The sequence below is a fragment of the Ornithodoros turicata genome, chromosome 1 (assembly GCF_037126465.1).
Source record: "Ornithodoros turicata isolate Travis chromosome 1, ASM3712646v1, whole genome shotgun sequence".
Classification (NCBI taxonomy): Eukaryota; Metazoa; Arthropoda; class Arachnida; order Ixodida; family Argasidae; genus Ornithodoros; species Ornithodoros turicata.
The window spans coordinates 89430911-89456042 of NC_088201.1; the positions used below are offsets into that span (position 1 = coordinate 89430911).

A 25132-nucleotide genomic window follows, 5' to 3' on the forward strand; every position below is an offset into this window, starting at 1 on the left:
ATAGCAGAAATGGGTGTTTGGTCAGTTGATGGTAGTTTGTTAGCATGTGTTTAATTTTTGAAGTCATTGCTATTTTGCTATTCGAGCAGAAATGCTGGTATCTGAGGGTTTAACGCTGAGGGTTGAAATTCCTGTGTGAAATGAATCTGCATTTCACTGCAATGTGTTTCATTTAGGTAGTATTATTGAAATTCCACAGCCACTGTGAAGAAAAAAGGGATGGTTGTGTGCCTGCTCATGGGAGCAACTTGCATATCGGAATGACATGTGATGAGAGCGCACTTTGCGCTCAGGTGCGGCAATGGCGTAGGCGGACGGAGCATTACGTGAAGCCAAGGCCAAGCTGCGACCTTGAACATGCAGAGCAAGTTATTTTTAGGCTATGACGGTTCCCCACACCCGTGCATGTTGGGGCATGCAGCGCGGTCGCCGCTATATAAGTGCGGAGGATATGTAAAGAGGCAGCAGTCTTCGCATCGCTTCGGGAGAGTGCGGAGCTGACTTCAAAAGGAAGTATTTTTGATCCACGCTCTGTGGTGCACGTTTTCTTAGTATTTCTTCTTTTTTTCAGTGCCTAGATGCGTGTTCTGCTTTTTTGATCCTCATGATATGGGGGATGATAAGCCATTGGAAGAGAATTCACCATCTTCTCCATTTCACCTGACACATTGCATGCTCAGGTCGAGCGATCACATCCCTATGTGGACATTTCCTTCCTGCCTTTCTTTCAAACTTATAGCGCATTTCGAGGTATCGTCAAAGCGTTCGTGCTATTGGCATCTGTTCACGATCAGGGAGTCTAGGACTTGCGACAATATTTAATGAACCACCTCCACAATATAATTGCTATTTTGCGAGCTCAAAGAATACCCTCTATGTTTTGCATTTGTTCTGACGTTCTAATGATGAAAGGAAATCAAGGGGATATAACCGCACACATAACTCATTGGCGCTTGCTCGCGAAGTCCACAGCGACGGAGCTATCGCAAATAATTCAGGAGTCCACCGGGCGCATTGAAAATTACCAGCGCGAGGCTAGTGGGTGTGTATCCACCGACATCCAAAAAGTTCAAATGTTATTGAACTCAGAGCGTAAGGAGGGCGAGTGCTTTAAATACAATACGCTCACCCTCTTGCAGCCGCAGGAAAGGAACCGATGGAAAAAAGTATGAAAATTATGCAACAGAGTACTGGTGGCCTAGTCACTTCCCTGTTTCATTTGCTGATCTGGACGATTCTACAGTGAACAGTTGTAAAATTCTACAGTAAATCTGCTTTTATTTCTCACTTTTAGAAGTGTGCAGACGTTTACAGTGGAAACGTACTCTCTCTCTTGCAGTTGATGGTCATTTTCTGTCTCTCATTTTTGATAGTTTTTCGATAACGAACAATGGGTGCCGTGGTATAAAAAGCAAAAAATATAGAAGGTCATGTGCCACTATGTGTAAGACTAAGACAGCCGATTTTGAAAGGAATATCCAACAGTGGCATTTCCTTTCGCAGATACAACATATACTATACAGGGTGTTTCAAAAAACGTGTCATTCGGACTTTATAAAAAAACGGGGCGGCGGAAAAATACGGGGTAAAGGGCACTTGTGTGGCAACTGAATTTGCCATATTGCAAAAATATCTTCATTTGGTTTTAATTAAAATAAACTAAATTTCTTTAATTGAACTCCAAAGTTTCCCAAGTCAACCTAAGGTTTTTTAGCAGAAATCCTGGGAACAAATCCAAGAATCCAGAAATCCAAGAAATCCACTCGATATTGTTAATGGAACTGCCCAAAAAAGTCCCGAAGTTGAGGCTTCAGAGTTTCGGGTAGTCAACAGCGCACCAAATCAGTCGGAAAAATGCGCGGAGGGCAGGACATGCTCCTTCCCCCATGAAGCTAGAACAATTTATCGCCGGACCGGCGTGCAGCACAAGACGCGCAGATAACAAGGCAGGTGACATTCCACCATACGTTCATAAGGTTCAAACAAAAATGATTCCGCCTATTTTTTCCCGCCCTGTGTTTTTTCGACCTTCTATCTTTCATGGGGGCAGGAGCATGTCCTCCTCTCCACGAATCTTTGCGTCTGATTTGGTGCGCCATTGATTACCCGAAACATTGAAGCCTCAACTTCGGGACTTTTTTGGGGCAGTTCCATTTGCAATATCGAGCGGATTTCTTAGTGGATCTGACTAAGTTCGCTACGGGCTCTCTAATTCAGAAAAAAAAGAGAAAAACGTTAGGTTGACTTGGAAAATTTTGGACTTCAATTAAAGAAATTCAATTTCTTCTAGTTAAAATCAAATGAAAATATTTTTGCAAGATGGCAAATTCAGTTGCCACACGAGTGCCGTTTACGTCGTGTTTTTCCGTCGCCCTGTTTTTTTATAAAGTCCGAGTGACACGTTTTTTGAAACACCCTGTATATTGCTTATCTTGCGAACTCTCGCACGTGCGACAGTCCTCCTAGCATCGCAGTCAAAACCAAGGGTGAGGTACCTAAGTTTAATTCAGTTTCATGTATAAGTAACACACCAGTCACGAATTCCTTGGAGTATAAGGATACAACCAACGTACCGTCCGTGTTTCCTACTTAGTTGATTTAAAACATCCAGCGAAAGCCAAGCACGCGCTGTAATATGCCATCACTTTTCTGTATCTTTCACGGAAATTCTCCGTGCAGAATCCTGTCTGGGACCTTGCACGGATGTTCATGGCAACAAGATCACAATGAAAGGTCTAGCAAGCTATATTTTATCGCACATTGAACGCAGTGCATGGAGTATCCGTTGAAATCATTCAATTTGTATCCCATATTTTTGTATTTTTTCTTTCTATTCTACTATTCTCTCTTTCCATTCTACTATTCTCTCTTTGTAGTATTTTGTAGTTTTATACATGATCACTGCTGATTTGGTTGTATTTGGTTATGAGAAACAAACCGAAACACTAATTAATGGGTGCAGGCATAGAAATGCACATCGCATTATTAAACTAATTTACTTCTCCTATATATGTACACAAATGACCATCACTGGAAAATCCCATGATGACACTCTCCGGATCTTCTCCGGACATCCCATCACGGACGAAGACGCGATGACACTTTGAGGACGTCCTGAGGATCGCGAGTGTTCTTGTGGTAGACGCCTTTGTGCAGACGTCAACGAAATCCTTTGAGAATTTTGTGAACCCAGAGCAAATTTTGTAGAATTTGCTAAAATACAGTACATGCAGTAGTACAACTACATTGTCTCGCTGGACATGGAGAGCGTACTTGCACCCAGCAGTGATGGCATGCAGCGTCACATCACCTCTAGCTTTTGTGCCGTGCTCGTGCGTACCCACGACTCAAGGGTGTTGCGCATCAGGACGCAGCATGGGGAAGATGCTGCGAGGCAGTGCGCGAAAGCATTGATGGAAATTCTGGATGAGATGATCGCCCTGAACGCTTGCCCCGCCGCAATGGTTCTGAATGATGATCAATGCGCTGAGCACAGAGCTGCTACCCACTGTGCGTACTGTAAACACGAGTTTACTAAAGATCTACCCCGTGTCCGGCATCACGACCATTCAAAGCATGGTTGTGCGGGCGAGACAAATTATATCGCGACATTGTGTAACCCCTGTAACGTCGCGTGCACGACGAGGGAAACATTACCGATCATGGTACACAATTTGTCCTACGATTTGGCCGGACAGCTGCGGGAATTTCACATTCTTGGGTGGAAGCGACCTCCCTTCATTGTGGCCAGCTCCATGGAAAACATTCGTTCATTCGAAATTGACACCTTCCTGTTTAGAGATACCATGCAATATCTAAATTCGTCGCTGGTGGAGCTCGTGGAAACCGTCAAATCCATCGGGGGTGCAGAGGCATTCCAATGCTTGAAGCAGGTATTTGGAAACGACTATGAAATTCTACTTCGTAAAGGTGTATTCCCGTACAGCCATGTCAGTTCTTTCGCGGTGTACGATGAGTTGGCCTTGCCAGAAAAATCCTCCTTTCGAAACGATCTCACGGGGAAGGATATAAGTGAGGACTACCACCAGTATGCGTTGCTCGTATTTGAACGTTTTGGATGCTTAAGTTTGAGGGTTTATAATGTATTGTACTTGAAAACGGATGCCTTATTACATGCGGACGTGATGCAGCACTTCCGACGTCTGTGCTACAGCGTGTGCGGATTGGAATTGCTTCATTACGTTTCTCTGGCATCCTATTCGTGGCAATGCGCTCTAAATTACACGCAGGGCAAATTGGGGTTCATCATCGACGAGGACATGTACAGAACCATTGAATCGGGCGTCATTTGCGGGTTCTGTCAGGCGTCATTTGCGGGCTAACAGCCCTCTGTGTAGTGGCTATGATCCCCATAAATAGGAGGTGTACATATCATACACAGATTGCAACAATCTTTACGCATTCAGTATGATAAAGCACCTCCCGGTTGGCGATTTAGATATGTCGAGGATTTTAGCTCCATGGATTTTATGCGTCACCCCTTAAATTCGGATGTTGGGTATGTGTACATATGTGACTTGGAGTATCCAAAATCTATCCACGCTCTAGCGAGGTACTTCCCCCTGGCTCCCGAGAAGGCACCAGTCCCAAAGGAATGGCTCTTGCCATTCCAGCGAGGGCTTCTCGAAGAATTAATGTATCAGCCTGCTAACAGCAAAAAGCTGTTGCTTACATGCAAGAACAAAGTCGAGTACGTTGTTCATTATGCGTTGCTCGCACTCTATTGTAGATTGGGCATGAGGGTGACGAAAATTCACTGAATCACTGCATCGAGCACAATGTTGCCGGATGCGTTGCCTCGGGCAACAAAAAAACTTCTACAAATTCTCAAATAATGCAGTCTTTGGGAGAACACTTTTAAATGAATTTAACATGCATGATATTCGAGTAGCCTTCGATGAGGAGACGGCGAGTCGCCTCGGGAGTCGGGCAGAATGCGTGAGGATGGACATTTTGTCCCCGGATTGTGTCATGTACGAAATGCGCAAACGAAAAGTGCGATGCGATTTCCCGCTCCAGATTGGGTTTACGATTTTCGAAGTCAGTAAATTAACCACGTACTCACTCTAGTATGACACCCTGCTGAGTAAGCTTACTTGTCCGGTGATTACCTGTCACTTTGACATGGATTCTCTGATCCTCGGCCTGTTCTGCAAGGACTACTAAGGTCAGTTACGAGCGATCGCCGACGACCACTTAGATGTGTCAGCCTTTGATCGGGATCATCCACTGTACAGTGAAAAGAATCGTGAAAGACTTGGGGCATTCAAAAGCGAAACTGGTAGTGTACCTATTGAGGAAGTAGTATGTTTGAAAGCTAAAATGTATTCCATCAAATTAGCTGGAGGAAAGTAAATTGCAAGAGCTTAAAGGGTCAAAAAGAATATTGTATGCAAGCACCTCCTCTATGAGACATACTACGATACCTTGTTCAATCACACGAGCGTTTCGAACGAACAAGTATTAATCGTTGGAAAGAAGCAGTGTATGTACACCATCAGAAACATCAAAAGAAGTCTGATGGCATACGACGACAAGAGATACCTCGGCAATGACATCGACTCCTATCCTTATGGAAGCTACGAATATGGTAAGTTTAAGTGGGTGATATAAATCGTAAAGCTCATAATGTTCTTTCATCTCTTCAGAAGATGTGCAGGAAGAGAATTAATACTTGTGTCACATACTGTTCTCTCCTGCGGTTTGCCTCTGGGCTATGGACAGAGAAGGACGAATGCCTGGGTGATGCACATAGTACCTATGTGAAGAACACTATGGATGATAGCGGAGATGTACAGCGTGCATGGAGGTGCCCCAGGGAGAACTACAATATCTCTGAGACTGCCATGATGTACTCAATAAACACTGAAAACTATTTCCCATGTTTCTGTCTCCCAACCATTGGCTAGAGTCGTCCAGGCTAAAAAAGAAGGCCTCCCGGACCAATAAACAATTTGGCGGTACTGTGAGCTGGCCTAGAAATGAATGGGATTGATCAGTGAGTGGTTGTCTATGACGCAGCTGGAATTATGAAGCAATATGCAGTTGAAAGCGTGTGACTGAGTAACTAGAGAGTGGAAATGACAAATCAGTCTATCGAGCATGTATGAGAGGCAGCCAATAGGCCAAGCACTAGCCAATCACTATGTTTTAGAAATTAATGGAAGTGACCACCCCCGGACCATTTTGGACCGATTTGGAAGCGTATGAGCCGACTTAGAATTGAACAGACTAGATCACTTTGGTGTCTATGAGCGAGTGAGCAGATGTTGTGGCAATGAAGGGTAGCCAATCACATAGAAATTGGATGGATCACCATGAAGGGGTGGAGCTGTGACCAACCAACAAGAGGACTTATAAGTGGCTTGAGCTGGATTAGAATTGGGTGGTGGAATAGAAATTCCTAGAACTGGATCAGAAAAAAGTGGTCCTTGTAAGGCTCGAATCTATGCTATTAGTAGTAAGTACTGACCACGCTTATCCGGAAACGCTACAAGGCTTCTGGACGCCATTAATTAGCAATTAGAGCTAATTGGGACCCCCCACATTAATCAGCATCATCCAATGAGTCATCACACTAATTGGGGAGCGTCTAACTAGTGTCCAGACCACCCTGTGCGTTTCCGGATAAACGTGGTCATAAAAAATAAAAAATAGATAGAGATAGAGTGGAGAGAAGGAGTTTAGTTGAAGATCAACGACGCCATCTTGAAGGAAGCGGCCCGGAAAGGCCGCTGACCATTGCCGGGCGACGGAGCACAGAGGCAGGTTGCAAAGCATCCCAGCTATGACCACAAGTTCCGAACATCCTGTGACGTCAGCTGTGACGTCATCATGGCATGTCTGGGCAAGTTAGGACAGCTCTGGACATGCAAGGAGAAAAACACTCGTAATACAGAGGCTGGGAAAGCAAGAGTATGCAAACCATCAATACCTAACAAGAAAAAACAATTAGTTACACAACAAATGAGCCCACCAGAACAGGAGCGCAGAACGATGCGACTGCTCCATCCGAGAGGCAGGCAGAGAACTGACTCGTAATGGTTTTTTTTCTCCTGTATAAAGCCCCGCAGCTGCATCCCCTAGCGGTTACTTTCTCAACTAATCTCGCAACAAAATTATTAAGAATCACGCCAGCGCTACTCCCGTTCCCAAGGCAGAAGATGATAGAAAATGCCCGGGATGCCCGGTCAACAGCAACCAGCACTGGCACGAAAATCGCAAACAAAGCGGGAACAAAGTTGACGAAAGCATTAGTTACACAACAAATCACCTCACCACAGCAGGAGCGCAGACCGATGCGACTGCTCTCCGTGACAACCAGCCAGAAACTGAGCGAGCGCGGGGAGCGCACGTCTGCTTTCTGCGACAGCCGGAGAGAAACTGACTGGGGCGCCGCTCCGCGGCCGCTACGCATACGCGCTCCTAGCGCCCTCTGGGGCGACCACCTCCGAGAGGCTAAGAGTGAACAGCATTCCTGCGCCCTCTTCTCTCATTGCTCATTGGTCGTGAGGCTAGGTGAGAAGAGCATTCCTGCGCCCCCTGCTGGCCGTTCTCATTGGTCGTGAGGCTAAGAGAGAAGAGCATTCCTGCGCCCCCCTGCTGCCCGTTCTCATTGGTCGTGACGTCATCCTATTGTCTCAGGGCTACCCTGTTTTTTTCCACTAATGCTCCTTTGGTCAATCTACAATGAGGCCACAGTATGACGTCATCATGCACCTGCGTGGCTCAAGGACGCGTACGCTCTAGACAGGGGACCTATTATTTATTGAATCACTATCTCATGATTATTTCCTTTATTCTTCTATAACGATTGAATAGGAAACTATTGCAGAAGAGCACCATGCATGAAAGCTGATCGTAGGAATTCCAAAGTCTTACTAAATGAGACTTGCAAAAGAACAAAATATCCTAACACGTAACTCCATCAACGGCAAATAAGAGGACTAGGTACTCAACAAATCAACAAAGAGTACGGGTAAACAGGAGCGCAGAACTCAGGGCAGCACTATCGTCAAGACAACAATGTTCCTTGTCAAAAAATAAAAAAAATAAAAAACGTCAACACCGGAAAGCATGCATATCGGGGCATGTCAGAACACGTCAGCACAAATTGTACGACTGCTGGGCAACAGAGGAAAACAAACAAACACTTGAACAGAGTGAAAAAGACACTCACCATCATTTTTCCCGTTCACAGCATTCCCTCATTGTAAATCCGCTCGTCACAAAATCCACCTGCATCGTCGAACACCATTCACCAGTGACGAACCACACATCCGCACCCCATCAGAGGCAGACAGAACCCCACCGAAGCTACGCTCTTCCACTGACGGCCAACGCCAGGAGCAGAATTTGCGTGTCGAGACCCGTCAGTGTCCAAGAGAGAAGTGAATCCTTGCGCCCCCTGCTGGCCGTTCTCATTGGTCGTGACGTCATCCTATTGTCTCAGGGCTACCCTGTTTTTTTCCACTAATGCTCCTTTGGTAAATCTACAATGAAGCCACAGTATGACGTCATCATGCACCTGCGTGGCTCAAGGACGCGTACGCTCTAGACAGGGCACCTGTTATTTATTGAATCACTATCCCTAGATTATTTCCTTTATTCTACTATAATGATTGCGTAGGGAACTATTGCAGAAGAGCACCATAGACAAGAGGAGATTGTAGCATTTCATTCCCAAAGTCTTACTGTACAGGAAAAAAAAAAAAAAAATGGTTCAGCAAGACATAAAGTCACACACCTGTCCCCCTCGCGGTTACTCTCTGAACTAAATGAATCGCAAAATTATTAAGAATAGCTCTACTCCCATTCAAGGCAGCACTATCGTCAAGAATATGCCTTGTACAAAAAGAAAAAAACTACATGTAGAAGGAAAGCATGTCAGAACAAGCCCAGGCATGTCAGCACATGTTTGTCAGACAAGGGGGGAAAAAGCGAAAAGAAACAAAAAAGGAAACCAGCATCAAACTATTTCTTCTTATTCAAAAACAGTGCTCATCATAAATCTGCCCAGGACAACACACACTATTTTGCCACACTTTTTTCCAGTAAGGGTCAATGCATTGCTACAGACTGCGTGACGTCATCACATCCTGTCTGAAGAAGACACCGACAAAGACTCCTATTATTTATTGAATCGCAAGATTATTTCCTCTGTCCTACTCTTAATGACATTGATTCTCTCATTAAAATTCAACAAAAAAGCACCCCGCATATTAACGATTTTCACCCCAAAGGCTCATCATGGTCATTAGAATTACAGTAAACTGCCACTGCTCTTTTAAAATAATAAGTGAGACCACTCAACATCACCTCCAGGCTTATGTAATACGTGACCCTTTCTATGCTCATACATTCGTTGTCTGAGGCTACACCTGCGAGCAAAAAAGGCGCGGAAGCCGGGTGGGCAAAGTTCCATTCGCGCATTGCGAGCATAAAGGCGGGAAAGGCTGCGAGCAAAGTTCTATTCGCACATTCCAAAGCACAAGACAGAACGCCTTTACGGGAACACGATAGCATTCCTATACTATATTAATGATTATTGCATTGCAGTTTAGAAAAACTACAACTAAACTATAATTTTAGGAGCCCATTAAAATTCTACTTTCTATGGAAACTATAATTGCCCTATTACTTGGATCGCTACTAATGAAGCGCTCCAATTTTTTCTCTCTTCCCATTTCAGCCTTGTCATGCAGGGAAGCAGATCATATCCAACATAATTAATTTACACTGAGGGTGCCGTGCTTCAGGAATTCCTATCCTGCGCTCAGGTGCAAGCATTTCTTCACGGATACCTTTAACAGCTGACTTCCTCAACATATCGAACACCCAACAAAATCAAACAAACAATCAGAGAAACCCTCTTCTCAGCTGTACCATGCGACTGTCTTCTTCGTAAAATCGGTGATCTGAGGAAGAGAGCAGCGAAAAATTGCGCGCACTTGTGCTTGACTTAAAAAAACCTGAAGCATATGCCAATAAACCAAGAAAAAGACACTCATGTCTGGTATCTGATAGTGCCACATACACAGACGCATTGTCGCAAAGAAAGCACAGGACAGGGATACACAAATTTCCTTAGGTGAGCAGGGAAAAGGCTTAAGACCTCAGGAATAATAGCAGAGTCACTGGACATCGCTACGCGGCTAACACAAGACAACAACAACAAGATAATAGCGGCGGGTAAAATTGCAACACTGCTAAACAAGCCCCAACATGCCATCATGACGTCGCAATCCAGGAAAAAGAAGCACGCGCGCGCACACAGCAGCTCAGGAATGCACAAGGAGAGGTGCTTTATAGGAATTTCTACTCCACACACTCAGATACCAGCATTTCTGCACAAATACCTATAACGGCTGACTTCCTCAACATATCGAGGAAAGCGAATACTAACACTCAACATATAACAAAAAACAAACAAATTCCATTCTCATGAACTCTCTCCTCTGCCGAGCGGCTTTCTCCTGCTCTACCTGGATGCTGACTGTTTCCCCTCATCTACATTCTGAGTAAAAGCCGTGAAAGGAGAAAAGAACCGCGAAAAATTACACGTATGTGTGCTCCAATAGCTGTAACTGCAAGAAACCGTAGCGCACGCCAATACACTGAGAAAAATACACCTATTTCTGCCACCAGATAATTCTTGCATAATGCCACATACACAGTCGCATTACCCTTGCGTAAAGAAAGCACAGGACAGGGATACACAAATTTCCTTAGGTGAGCAGGGAAAAGGCTTAAGACCTCAGGTCACCACACATCGCCACGCGGCTAGCACAACATGACACCAACAAGATACTAGCAGCGGGAAGAACTGCAACACTGCTAAACAAGTCCAGACATGCCACGAGGACGTCACAAATCAGGAGAAAAAAAGCACACGCATGCACGCAAAGAGGACAACGCATTAAACACACGGAGCGCTCAGGAATAATCGTAGCGTTACCGCACATCGCTACGAAGCTCAACGTCTAACACAAGACGACAACAACAACAAGATATTAACGAAGGGTAAAAATTGCAACACTGAACAAGTCCAGACATGCGACATCGCATACAAAACACTGCTCATCGGGGAAAAGGCCTAAGCCCGCGGCGGATCATCATAGAGCATACACAACTTCATTTTTCTACTTCGCGTAAACTAAACGCGGTCTGCTTGGAAAACGACGTACAAATTTTCTTAAGGAGCAGAGAAATATAGAAATTTCTACTCCGTGCTCAGATACCAGCATTTCTGCTCAAAAACCTGCAAAATTAAGCACTGCTTACTTCGTCAAGATATCGAACACCCAACAAAATCAAACAAACAACCCCACTTCCACTGGTAGAACACTATTCAGCTTTTACGCAGGAGGCTTTCTTCTACATAAAAGTAGAGAAAATAAGAAAAAGAGCAGCGAAATATTACACGCACTTTTGCTTGACTTAAAAAACCTGAAGCAAATGCCAATAAACCAAGAAAAAGACACTCATGTCTGCTATATGATAGTGCCACATACACAGACGCGTTACCCTTGCGTAAAGAAAGCACAGGACAGGGATACACAAATTTCCTTCAGTGAGCAGGGAAAAGGCTTAAGCCGTACCGCCTAGGAATAATCGGAGAATCACCGCTTATCGCTACGCGGCTAGCACAACATGACAGCAACAAGATATCAGCGAAGGGTAAAAATTGCAGCAAGAAAGACACTACTGAACAAGTCTAGACATGCGACATCGAATGCCAAAACACTGGTGATCGGGGAAAAGGGCTAAGCCTGCGGCGGATCATCATAGAGCATACATAAGTTCATTTCGCGTAAACTAAACGCGGTCTGCTTGGAAAACGACGTACAAAGTTTCTTAGGGAGCAGAGAAATATAGCAATTTCTACTCCGTGCTCAGATACCAGCATTTCTGCTCAAAAACCTGCAAAATTAAGCACTGCTTACTTCATCAAGATATCGAACACCCAACAAAATCAAACAAACAACCCTACTTCCACTGATAGAACACTATTCAGCTTTTACGCAGGAGGCTTTCTTCTACATAAAAGTAGAGAAAATAAGAAAAGAGCAGCGAAAAATTACACGCACTTTTGCTCGCATAGCAATAAGAGAAAAAAATAAAATAAAATAAAATATCGACACACACGCTAATAAACTGTGACAAAGACACCCATTTCTGCTATCAGATAATTATTGCATAATGCTAAATACTCATTTGCATTGTCCCTGCGTGAAGAAAGCACAGGGCAGGGATACACAATTTATCTTAAGCGAGCAGGGAAAGTCACTTCTACTCGAACAGCTTAATACCATAAAGTCTGAATTTTTGCAAAGCAAATAAAGCTTGAACAGCGCTACGAACGTGACAGACACATACTAACAAACAAACAAATAAACATACAAACAAACAAACAAACAAACACTTCTATTCATTTCTATTGATAAAGGCGTAAACCACACTACAAGAACAAAGCACGCTGCTTCAGGAAAGCGTATCAAATGCACCGCAACAGGACCGGCTCTCATAAAATAGCCTGCCCAAAACGAAGACTTCACCAGGTTCGCGAGGTAATTCCATTAAAAACGCTCTCGGTCTATCCTACAGATAGCAATGCAAGCGCTGCTTCCCTTATTTTTTAAGCCACTATTCCACGCAATGGTACATAAATGTATCACTCGTGTCACATGAAAAAGCACACACAAAGAACTTACTTGTCAAGTGGGATCCCTGGTTCAGGAAAGCGCGCGCGCACACACAGACACACACTCACATTTTCACAATCACAAACACAACGTCTATTCTCACAACCACATAAATCCATATTATTCCTCAGGTCAATAATTATCCTACCATCGTCAAAAGATGGCTCACTCTTGTATGCGATCGCAAAGCGATAGGTCCTCGTTCCGGATGTAATAGAATATCGCCACTCGGCCGACGCGAACCAAAAAAGAAAGAAAGGAATGCGCGTTCGCTATACCTCCACAAAGAAAACGGTGCCGTGCTTCTACGCAGCGCTCATCATACAGGAGTGAATTGTCTTCTTCGTTTTCCTTTTATTTTCTTGCACCCATATATTTTGCAAGAATACTATAGAGCAGAACGGACAAATGTGAACATCATTCGCTACACACTGTAGCTCTCATCATTTTTAAACCAAACCACTTAACATGTGTTCATAGGTCTTCACTAAATAGGTGAGCCGATAATGACTCAAAATGAAATGAAATCAAATAAAATAATCATTCCAGCATCGCTGGCTGCAAGCTTGGGTACCCTGCTTGGGTCTGCTGGCGCTGGAATAAAAGATTTATCGCGAGGGTACTACAATGGTGAGCTCTGCTGCTGTTTAAGTGATAAAACAGTGCTCCCGAACCGCGCCCCACGCGAGCCGCGCGCGGAGCCGTTCTCGGGACGCGACGCGCGCGATTCCCCGTGCGAGCGCAACGCGGGCCTCGCGGTTTGGACGCGCGCGATCCCTTTCCCCGAGCAGGTGCACTGCAAACAGCAGCAGAGCTCACCATTGTAGTACCCTCGCGATAAATATTTTATTCCAGCGCCAGCAGACCCAAGCAGGGTACCCAAGCTTGCAGCCAGCGATGCTGGAATGATTATTTTATTTGATTTCATTTCATTTTGAGTCATTATCGGCTCACCTATTTAGTGAAGACCTATGAACACATGTTAAGTGGTTTGGTTTAAAAATGATGAGAGCTACAGTGTGTAGCGAATGATGTTCACATTTGTCCGTTCTGCTCTATAGTATTCTTGCAAAATATATGGGTGCAAGAAAATAAAAGGAAAACGAAGAAGAAAATTCACTCCTGTATGATGAGCGCTGCGTAGAAGCACGGCACCGTTTTCTTTGTGGAGGTATAGCGAACGCGCATTCCTTTCTTTCTTTTTTGGTTCGCGTCGGCCGAGTGGCGATATCCTATTACATCCGGAACGAGGACCTATCGCTTTGCGATCGCATACAAGAGTGAGCCATCTTTTGACGATGGTAGGATAATTATTGACCTGAGGAATAATATGGATTTATGTGGTTGTGAGAACAGACGTTGTGTTTGTGATTGTGAAAATGTGAGTGTGTGTCTGTGTGTGCGCGCGCGCTTTCCTGAACCAGGGATCCCACTTGACAAGTAAGTTCTTTGTGTGTGCTTTTTCATGTGACACGAGTGATACATTTATGTACCATTGCGTGGAATAGTGGCTTAAAAAATAAGGGAAGCAGCGCTTGCGTTGCTATCTGTAGGATAGACCGAGAGCGTTTTTAATGGAATTACCTCGCGAACCTGGTGAAGTCTTCGTTTTGGGCAGGCTATTTTATGAGAGCCGGTCCTGTTGCGATGCATTTGATACGCTTTCCTGAAGCAGCGTGCTTTGTTCTTGTAGTGTGGTTTACGCCTTTATCAATAGAAATGAATAGAAGTGTTTGTTTGTTTGTTTGTTTGTTTGTATGTTTATTTGTTTGTTTGTTAGTATGTGTCTGTCACGTTCGTAGCGCTGTTCAAGCTTTATTTGCTTTGCAAAAATTCAGACTTTATGGTATTAAGCTGTTCGAGTAGAAGTGACTTTCCCTGCTCGCTTAAGATAAATTGTGTATCCCTGCCCTGTGCTTTCTTCACGCAGGGACAATGCAAATGAGTATTTAGCATTATGCAATAATTATCTGATAGCAGAAATGGGTGTCTTTGTCACAGTTTATTAGCGTGTGTGTCGATATTTTATTTTATTTTATTTTTTTCTCTTATTGCTATGCGAGCAAAAGTGCGTGTAATTTTTCGCTGCTCTTTTCTTATTTTCTCTACTTTTATGTAGAAGAAAGCCTCCTGCGTAAAAGCTGAATAGTGTTCTACCAGTGGAAGTGGGGTTGTTTGTTTGATTTTGTTGGGTGTTCGATATCTTGACGAAGTAAGCAGTGCTTAATTTTGCAGGTTTTTGAGCAGAAATGCTGGTATCTGAGCACGGAGTAGAAATTTCTATATTTCTCTGCTCCTTAAGAAAATTTGTACGTCGTTTTCCAAGCAGACCGCGTTTAGTTTACGCGAAGTAGAAAAATGAAGTTGTGTATGCTCTATGATGATCCGCCGCGGGCTTAGGCCTTTTCCCCGATGAGCAGTGTTTTGTATGCGATGTCGCATGTCTGGACTTGTTCAGTGTTGCAATTTTTACCCTTCGTTAATATCTTGTTGTTGTTGTTGTCGTCTTGTGTTAGACGTTGAGCTTCGTAGCGATGTGCGGTAACGCTACGATTATTCCTGAGCGCTCCGTGTGTTTAATGCGTTGTCCTCTTTGCGTGCATGCGTGTGCTTTTTTTCTCCTGATTTGTGACGTCCTCGTGGCATGTCTGGACTTGTTTAGCAGTGTTGCAGTTCTTCCCGCTGCTAGTATCTTGTTGGTGTCATGTTGTGCTAGCCGCGTGGCGATGTGTGGTGACCTGAGGTCTTAAGCCTTTTCCCTGCTCACCTAAGGAAATTTGTGTATCCCTGTCCTGTGCTTTCTTTACGCAAGGGTAATGCGACTGTGTATGTGGCATTATGCAAGAATTATCTGGTGGCAGAAATAGGTGTATTTTTCTCAGTGTATTGGCGTGCGCTACGGTTTCTTGCAGTTACAGCTATTGGAGCACACATACGTGTAATTTTTCGCGGTTCTTTTCTCCTTTCACGGCTTTTACTCAGAATGTAGATGAGGGGAAACAGTCAGCATCCAGGTAGAGCAGGAGAAAGCCGCTCGGCAGAGGAGAGAGTTCATGAGAATGGAATTTGTTTGTTTTTTGTTATATGTTGAGTGTTAGTATTCGCTTTTCTCGATATGTTGAGGAAGTCAGCCGTTATAGGTATTTGTGCAGAAATGCTGGTATCTGAGTGTGTGGAGTAGAAATTCCTATAAAGCACCTCTCCTTGTGCATTCCTGAGCTGCTGTGTGCGCGCGCGTGCTTCTTTTTCCTGGATTGCGACGTCATGATGGCATGTTGGGGCTTGTTTAGCAGTGTTGCAATTTTACCCGCCGCTATTATCTTGTTGTTGTTGTCTTGTGTTAGCCGCGTAGCGATGTCCAGTGACTCTGCTATTATTCCTGAGGTCTTAAGCCTTTTCCCTGCTCACCTAAGGAAATTTGTGTATCCCTGTCCTGTGCTTTCTTTGCGACAATGCGTCTGTGTATGTGGCACTATCAGATACCAGACATGAGTGTCTTTTTCTTGGTTTATTGGCATATGCTTCAGGTTTTTTTAAGTCAAGCACAAGTGCGCGCAATTTTTCGCTGCTCTCTTCCTCAGATCACCGATTTTACGAAGAAGACAGTCGCATGGTACAGCTGAGAAGAGGGTTTCTCTGATTGTTTGTTTGATTTTGTTGGGTGTTCGATATGTTGAGGAAGTCAGCTGTTAAAGGTATCCGTGAAGAAATGCTTGCACCTGAGCGCAGGATAGGAATTCCTGAAGCACGGCACCCTCAGTGTAAATTAATTATGTTGGATATGAGTCTGCTTCCCTGCATGACAAGGCTGAAATGGGAAGAGAGAAAAAATTGGAGCGCTTCATTAGTAGCGATCCAAGTAATAGGGCAATTATAGTTTCCATAGAAAGTAGAATTTTAATGGGCTCCTAAAATTATAGTTTAGTTGTAGTTTTTCTAAACTGCAATGCAATAATCATTAATATAGTATAGGAATGCTATCGTGTTCCCGTAAAGGCGTTCTGTCTTGTGCTTTGGAATGTGCGAATAGAACTTTGCTCGCAGCCTTTCCCGCCTTTATGCTCGCAATGCGCGAATGGAACTTTGCCCACCCGGCTTCCGCGCCTTTTTTGCTCGCAGGTGTAGCCTCAGACAACGAATGTATGAGCATAGAAAGGGTCACGTATTACATAAGCCTGGAGGTGATGTTGAGTGGTCTCACTTATTATTTTAAAAGAGCAGTGGCAGTTTACTGTAATTCTAATGACCATGATGAGCCTTTGGGGTGAAAATCGTTAATATGCGGGGTGCTTTTTTGTTGAATTTTAATGAGAGAATCAATGTCATTAAGAGTAGGACAGAGGAAATAATCTTGCGATTCAATAAATAATAGGAGTCTTTGTCGGTGTCTTCTTCAGACAGGATGTGATGACGTCACGCAGTCTGTAGCAATGCATTGACCCTTACTGGAAAAAAGTGTGGCAAAATAGTGTGTGTTGTCCTGGGCAGATTTATGATGAGCACTGTTTTTGAATAAGAAGAAATAGTTTGATGCTGGTTTCCTTTTTTGTTTCTTTTCGCTTTTTCCCCCCTTGTCTGACAAACATGTGCTGACATGCCTGGGCTTGTTCTGACATGCTTTCCTTCTACATGTAGTTTTTTTCTTTTTGTACAAGGCATATTCTTGACGATAGTGCTGCCTTGAATGGGAGTAGAGCTATTCTTAATAATTTTGCGATTCATTTAGTTCAGAGAGTAACCGCGAGGGGGACAGGTGTGTGACTTTATGTCTTGCTGAACCATTTTTTTTTTTTTTTCCTGTACAGTAAGACTTTGGGAATGAAATGCTACAATCTCCTCTTGTCTATGGTGCTCTTCTGCAATAGTTCCCTACGCAATCATTATAGTAGAATAAAGGAAATAATCTAGGGATAGTGATTCAATAAATAACAGGTGCCCTGTCTAGAGCGTACGCGTCCTTGAGCCACGCAGGTGCATGATGACGTCATACTGTGGCTTCATTGTAGATTTACCAAAGGAGCATTAGTGGAAAAAAACAGGGTAGCCCTGAGACAATAGGATGACGTCACGACCAATGAGAACGGCCAGCAGGGGGCGCAAGGATTCACTTCTCTCTTGGACACTGACGGGTCTCGACACGCAAATTCTGCTCCTGGCGTTGGCCGTCAGTGGAAGAGCGTAGCTTCGGTGGGGTTCTGTCTGCCTCTGATGGGGTGCGGATGTGTGGTTCGTCACTGGTGAATGGTGTTCGACGATGCAGGTGGATTTTGTGACGAGCGGATTTACAATGAGGGAATGCTGTGAACGGGAAAAATGATGGTGAGTGTCTTTTTCACTCTGTTCAAGTGTTTGTTTGTTTTCCTCTGTTGCCCAGCAGTCGTACAATTTGTGCTGACGTGTTCTGACATGCCCCGATATGCATGCTTTCCGGTGTTGACGTTTTTTATTTTTTTATTTTTTGACCAGGAACATTGTTGTCTTGACGATAGTGCTGCCCTGAGTTCTGCGCTCCTGTTTACCCGTACTCTTTGTTGATTTGTTGAGTACCTAGTCCTCTTATTTGCCGTTGATGGAGTTACGTGTTAGGATATTTTGTTCTTTTGCAAGTCTCATTTAGTAAGACTTTGGAATTCCTACGATCAGCTTTCATGCATGGTGCTCTTCTGCAATAGTTTCCTATTCAATCGTTATAGAAGAATAAAGGAAATAATCATGAGATAGTGATTCAATAAATAATAGGTCCCCTGTCTAGAGCGTACGCGTCCTTGAGCCACGCAGGTGCATGATGACGTCATACTGTGGCCTCATTGTAGATTGACCAAAGGAGCATTAGTGGAAAAAAACAGGGTAGCCCTGAAACAATAGGATGACGTCACGACCAATGAGAACGGGCAGCAGGGGGGCGCAGGAATGCTCTTCTCTCTTAGCCTCACGACCAATGAGAACGGCCAGCAGGGGGCGCAGGAATGCTCTTCTCACCTAGCCTCACGACCAATGAGCAACGAGAGAAGAGGGCGCAGGAATGCTGTTCACTCTTAGCCTCTCGGAGGTGGTCGCCCCAGAGGGCGCTAGGAGCGCGTATGCGTAGCGGCCGCGGAGCGGCGCCCCAGTCAGTTTCTCTCCGGCTGTCGCAGAAAGCAGACGTGCGCTCCCCGCGCTCGCTCAGTTTCTGGCTGGTTGTCACGGAGAGCAGTCGCATCGGTCTGCGCTCCTGCTGTGGTGAGGTGATTTGTTGTGTAACTAATGCTTTCGTCAACTTTGTTCCCGCTTTGTTTGCGATTTTCGTGCCAGTGCTGGTTGCTGTTGACCGGGCATCCCGGGCATTTTCTATCATCTTCTGCCTTGGGAACGGGAGTAGCGCTGGCGTGATTCTTAATAATTTTGTTGCGAGATTAGTTGAGAAAGTAACCGCTAGGGGATGCAGCTGCGGGGCTTTATACAGGAGAAAAAAAACCATTACGAGTCAGTTCTCTGCCTGCCTCTCGGATGGAGCAGTCGCATCGTTCTGCGCTCCTGTTCTGGTGGGCTCATTTGTTGTGTAACTAATTGTTTTTTCTTGTTAGGTATTGATGGTTTGCATACTCTTGCTTTCCCAGCCTCTGTATTACGAGTGTTTTTCTCCTTGCATGTCCAGAGCTGTCCTAACTTGCCCAGACATGCCATGATGACGTCACAGCTGACGTCACAGGATGTTCGGAACTTGTGGTCATAGCTGGGATGCTTTGCAACCTGCCTCTGTGCTCCGTCGCCCGGCGATGGTCAGCGGCCTTTCCGGGCCGCTTCCTTCAAGATGGCGTCGTTGATCTTCAACTAAACTCCTTCTCTCCACTCTATCTCTATCTATTTTTTATTTTTTATGACCACGTTTATCCGGAAACGCACAGGGTGGTCTGGACACTAGTTAGACGCTCCCCAATTAGTGTGATGACTCATTGGATGATGCTGATTAATGTGGGGGGTCCCAATTAGCTCTAATTGCTAATTAATGGCGTCCAGAAGCCTTGTAGCGTTTCCGGATAAGCGTGGTCAGTACTTACTACTGCTATTCACGTTGATTGGTCCATGCTATGTGCACTGATAGATTGGTTGATGATTGGTTGGCATAGCTCCACCTCTTTATGCTAATTAGTTGGCTTGGCTCCGCCCACTTCACACTGAGGGTGCATGCTAAGCCTCCTGATAGCTGATTGGCGAGCATAGCTCCGCCCCTTTATGCTAATTAGTCAGCTCCACCTCAGGCTGATTGGTCCATTCTGAACCTACTGATCACTCTCCACATTTTCCAGACTTCTAAGCCCTCCGATTGGTAGAACTCGTACCCATTCCAAGCCTACCAATTGGCCCTTCACGTTGAGTAGCCCATACTAAGCCCCCTGTATGATAATTGGCTGACAACATTCTAAGCCCGCTGAACATAACGCTGAACCGTGGCTAACCTTTCGCTTCTCTTTTCCTTTTAATTCGCATTAAAGATATCCCCCCCCCCCCCCCGCTGAACATAGCCTTCACTAGCGCCCACTAGGTGGTGCGCGGGTCGCTCGGCAGTGGCTTCAGATGGTTCTAACCCCCCCAATAGACGCTTTTCAGCACCGAGACTACGCATGCGCGGGGCGGCGACGCGGGCTGCGCACGCTGCCATGTTTGTTGTGGTACAGACTAGATGAAATTGCGGGTATTGCCTGTGTTCCACAGCCTACACTCTTAGAAATGAACTTCACCACATAGCACGTTCCTAGCCAACCATCATCCCGAATGACAACGTTCTCACCCCTGACTTGCTGAAAACTGGAGGAGGAGCCTATTTTGTGGCCATTATGCACGGCACAAAATAGGCTCCTCCTCTCGTTTTCAACAAATCTAAGGCGAGAACGTTGTCATTCGGGGTGATGGTTAGCTAGGGGCGTGCTATGTGGTGAAGTTCATTTTTAAGAGTGTAGCTACACAGTTTACTTGGGTTTATTTGTCTCAGATCTGTGTGCGCTTGTCTGCAAATGCATGTTAAACGTAGTCGTTGCAGTAATTTGCAAGGATGGCGGCAATGAACTAGGGCTCTGCGGGAAATTTCCGGCGATCGACAGCGGTGTACGACGAGCCTACACCTCCTTGGTACGTACCTCGGCTGTCACTCAAAGTCGTTACTAACAAGGGAAGCTTGGTATTCCCGTTCTGTACATTTGTTTGTCTTTTTTTTTAACATAGTCCGGGCAGGAATATAGCAGGCATGAAAGGCTTACTTGACGTCTCTGCCGTGAATGAAATCCCACCTATCTTTTTTCGCCGTTCGCCTTTGGACTGTCTTAAACGATTGGTGGCATGAGAATCATTGTGGCGATATTACAGATTCGCCGCAACTTCTTGTCTCCACTGCAATAAGTAGAGAATGAACTGTATGCTATTGCTAATTAATAACTGCCTTTTAACGTTCCAGAGGTCGTGAATGGCGTAAGCCAGGCAGATTCCAACGATGGGTGGACTAGAAGGACAGATACACTGTATCGCTTCTTCGGGAAGGAGCAAATCTATCGGTAATGGCTAGATAGTGGGTTAGCAGAGGCATAGGCTTCACATTATATTCATTGTGATCCGTGAAAGTACAGGACAATACCGAAGTGGAAACACACAGTGACGGTACAACGACACTCTTAGAACTTTGTTGAGGGCGACTTTATGGTTTTGTTTACCTTTGTATTCCTTATGAGGTAAAATCATGATTGTGAGAGTGATGATGGTTTCAGACATAAAACAAAAAATGTATGTGCCATTTCCTTGCTGCTTATTGCTATGTCAGTGGCGTAGCCAGGGGGGCGGTCTGGTGGTTCAACCCCCTCATGAAACCATACCATTTGGGAAAGGGAGAAGGGAGAGAACCCTCCACTGCAATGTAAATCTCCCATGGGACCCCTACCAAAATATTTTTCTAGCTACACCACTGTTCTATGCAGATGTTCCTGTTCATTTGCACTTCACTATGCGCTACCTGTTCATTCACTAGGCATGTGGACAACTGTGGTGCTAGCAAGCACATGGAGGGAGGTCTGCGACTGTGGACATCAGGCCATCTACAAAAGCTGGAATTCTATGCGCGGAAGAGCCCTGATACGACAAAAGTCAGAGCTGAGGTTTTGGCAGCGATGGCTACGAGGAAAACAAATGCTGCGGCTGCTGAACTCTCCAGGGAAAATGGAACAATACTACGGTGCAAATGCGAGTGCAGAGCTGGAAGCGGCGAAGTATGTAAGCACGTCGTTTGCGTGTTCTACGCCTTGAGCTACATCGCTACTCACGACCTAAAAGTTGTGCCCGAAGAAAAAGCTTGCACTGAAGGGGAACGGCAGTGGTACCACTCTCGTAAGCCACTCGAAGTGAAGAAAAATGTTGAGCAACTCGAGTTCGTGAAGGACACTTGTGCAAGAGTTAGTGGTGCACGCGATACCATAAGGAAAAGAAAAGCATACGAGTCCCTTCCCGAAGAACGAAGGAACGTTGAGAGGCTTCGTCTTATCCACCTTGTCGATCTGCTCAGAACTCACGGACTAGGGTTTTGGGCGGATATTTTGGAAAGCAATGACTTTACTCCAAACGAATTGCAGGCAGTGAACCCGACAGACACACAGACCTGTGTTGAAAGCACTGTTCCCACCTTAATGGATATGATCTCCCAATCACCCGTACCAAGCACTGAGGATGTTTATGAACAGCTCTGCCATCTTCATAGCTCTCAGACAGTGACAGACATTGAGAATGCAACGAAAGAGCAAAACAGTTCTGAGTGGCACCAGCACAGAAAAGGAGTTATCACCGCATCAGTGTGCTATAGGGTGTACACTCGAGTACATACCATTCGGAACAAATATGGCCCCCATAATGTGCTCCCACTTCTTAATCAAATCTGTGGTAAGGCCCAGGTTATAACACGGGTCATGCAAGATGGAATAGACATGGAACCAAAGGCCAAGGAAGTGTACTTGCAACTGCACAGGAAGCACACAGACCACCGTGAATATACGATTGAGGAACTGGGGCTGGTTTTGCATGAATCCTATCCCTTTATTGGGTGTAGTCCTGACGTGTTGTTGCAATGTAAATGTGAAACAAAACTTGTGGAAATCAAATGTCCTAAGGGTATGAAAGCATTTATGGATTCCTATACCGTCAATGGTAAAAAAGTAAAGCGAACAAATGTGTACTTTGCGCAGGTTCAGATGCAGATGGACGTATGTAAGGTGGATACATGTGATTTATTCGTCCATGACAGTGAAGGTGAAATTTTTGTTATCACGGTACCTTTCGACCGGACATTTTATGACGACCTGGTGGAAAGATGTGTCTTCTTCTTCAAGGAGTATATCCTCCCATATTTGCTTCGTGAGAAAACTGTAACGGTGTGAAAAGTGCAATATTTTTTGTGTAAGTTCAGTGGGCACCCTGGAAATGGCGCGTGCTTAATATATGTACGACCCACAGCCCAGCTCACAGCCCAGGCACTATAAGCTAGTCTTGTGTAGAGAGAAGACCAAGATCGGATGAGCGCGTGATAGAAATTATCGCCCGTATTATAGCGTACAAGTTGCTGTGGCATATTGTATTTTACTTGGAATAATTCAGATGTTCTCGGGTGCACCCTTTGTTACAAATGTAAGCTGTGATATCAAACAAACATTCAGATAGCTTCACATAGTCAGGTAGTTTATTTCAGGAAATTAAAAAGAATGAAAATGATTTCTATACGCCTCAAGTGCATCTCTTCTGACTGTACAGTACACGTGATCGTGCCACGCCGAGAAGTAGAAGTCACACCAGGGGGCGGTGCCCATGACAATGCTGGCTCATAGAGTGCTATACTCCACTTATTTACAACGTGGAGGGTGTTGACTCGGAGTCTGAAGTTTCTAGTAGAGGCTTGTCAACCCAATTTGACAGCAACGCACATATCAGCCAGATAGAGCATGTCGGTGCTCATTGCATTTGGCAGGATCTGCGTCAAAATCTTGTAGGTCTTGATCCTTCTTATTACACGTTCTATGTGTATGCGCACGCTAGCTATCTTTCGAGTTTCCTTGACCTCCTCTTCTGAGAGCTGCGTCCTACCATTCATGAAAGGGGGAATGTTTAGGTGAATGTTCCGAGCATCACAGGCGTCTTTGATCAGGAATCCTCGGTCGGCTAGTATTGCTCGGCCCCTCTCAAACTTGTCGAGCACTCCAGATTCCAGTGTCAGTTCCTTGTCGGACAGCCGGCCCGTTGCCAGGTTCGAAACAAATGTCACAAAGCCATTCGGTGCACAGACCACCAGCCCTTTAAGTGTATTATGTTACTTGTAGGTAGAGTAGGTCTCACTCTGCATTTGGAAGGATGACGGGGTTTCAATAAAAATCTCGGTGCAATCAAGTATCCCATCGACAGTCTCGTACCCCTTCTCCTTGAAGCATTCAGGGCGGTACTTGTCACACAGATGCGAGGGAGGCCATGTTGGGACCTGTGTAAGCCTGTTTCGGAGGAAATTTATCCACGTTATCCATATTCTAAACTGAGTGCTGTTTGATATTCCAAACCGGAATGCAAGGTCAACACCATCCAGACCTAGCCGTAGACGAACAAGCACTAGAATCAGCTGGTCTTTCAATGGCACGAAAAACTTGCGCTGCTCAGTGCCTTCAACACGTTGCATGTGCCAAAATTGAAGTTGACTCAAATCAGGCGTCAGAAAGTTGTAGAATACTTGGAGCAAATTAAAGTTTGCAAAACCTGTATAGTATTTGAGCTTTTCCTAATCCTTTTGTAGGCAGTCACATCGAGTGTTCCTTACTTTCAAGGATGCTTCTCTAACCTTTTGAGAGGCTACCCGTACTTCAGATACAAGGCTTTTGCACTGAAGTGAGAGGCTTTCAATTTTGTCTTCAGACACAGAAAGTTTTTTCTGCAAGTCTTCGATCAGTTCGTCCTTTTGTTTCACAAGTGCTTCCAAAGCTGCACTCTTAGAAATGAACTTCACCACATAGCACGCTCCAAGCCAACCATCATCCCGAGTGACATCGTTCTCTCACATGATTTATGGAAAACGGGAGGCGTATGCCTTTTTGTGACAATTACCATTTCTGCATAAGTGTCACAAAAAGGCGTACGCCTCCCTTTTTCAACAAATCAAGGAAGGGAACGATATCACCCGAGATGATGGTTGGCTAGGAGCGTGCTATGTGGCGAAGTTCATTTTTAAGAGTGTGCTATCCTTTTGCTCAGTGTAGCTGTCTCCTCATACGGTGCTGCATTGGAATGGTCACTGGTATCATGTTGTAGCTCTGGTGTAGCTGTGGTTGAGGATGTCCTTTCTACTTCATCCTGGTACTCATGCAGAGTAACGTCATCTGCAGGCCAGGGGCAAGACGTTTCACATGAGCTCCCCGTTTCAG

The 25132-nt window shown here is 44.9% G+C and overlaps 1 protein-coding gene and 1 long non-coding RNA gene across 3 annotated transcripts; one reads left to right on the forward strand and one right to left on the reverse strand.

Annotated features, from left to right (window-relative positions):
• Positions 1-7077: 7077 nt before the first annotated feature.
• On the reverse strand, positions 7078-12913 carry LOC135378452 (uncharacterized). Its single transcript, XR_010418391.1, has 2 exons — positions 12735-12913; positions 7078-8513 (listed from the first exon to the last, which is right to left on the reverse strand). It is a non-coding gene; the product is annotated as an uncharacterized LOC135378452 (long non-coding RNA).
• A 7687-nt stretch (positions 12914-20600) lies between these two features.
• Positions 20601-23553, forward strand: LOC135366067 (uncharacterized). 2 transcript variants are annotated; one of them, XM_064598725.1, is made up of 3 exons: positions 20601-20831; positions 21154-21250; positions 21718-23553. In XM_064598725.1, the coding sequence occupies exon 3, from the start codon at positions 21749-21751 to the stop codon at positions 23111-23113; it is 1365 nt and encodes a 454-aa protein (XP_064454795.1). In that variant the 5' UTR covers positions 20601-20831; positions 21154-21250; positions 21718-21748; the 3' UTR covers positions 23114-23553. The 2 variants fall into 2 exon arrangements, with proteins under 2 accessions (XP_064454795.1, XP_064454787.1); XM_064598717.1 differs by having other exon boundaries at positions 21154-23553.
• Positions 23554-25132: the final 1579 nt, after the last annotated feature.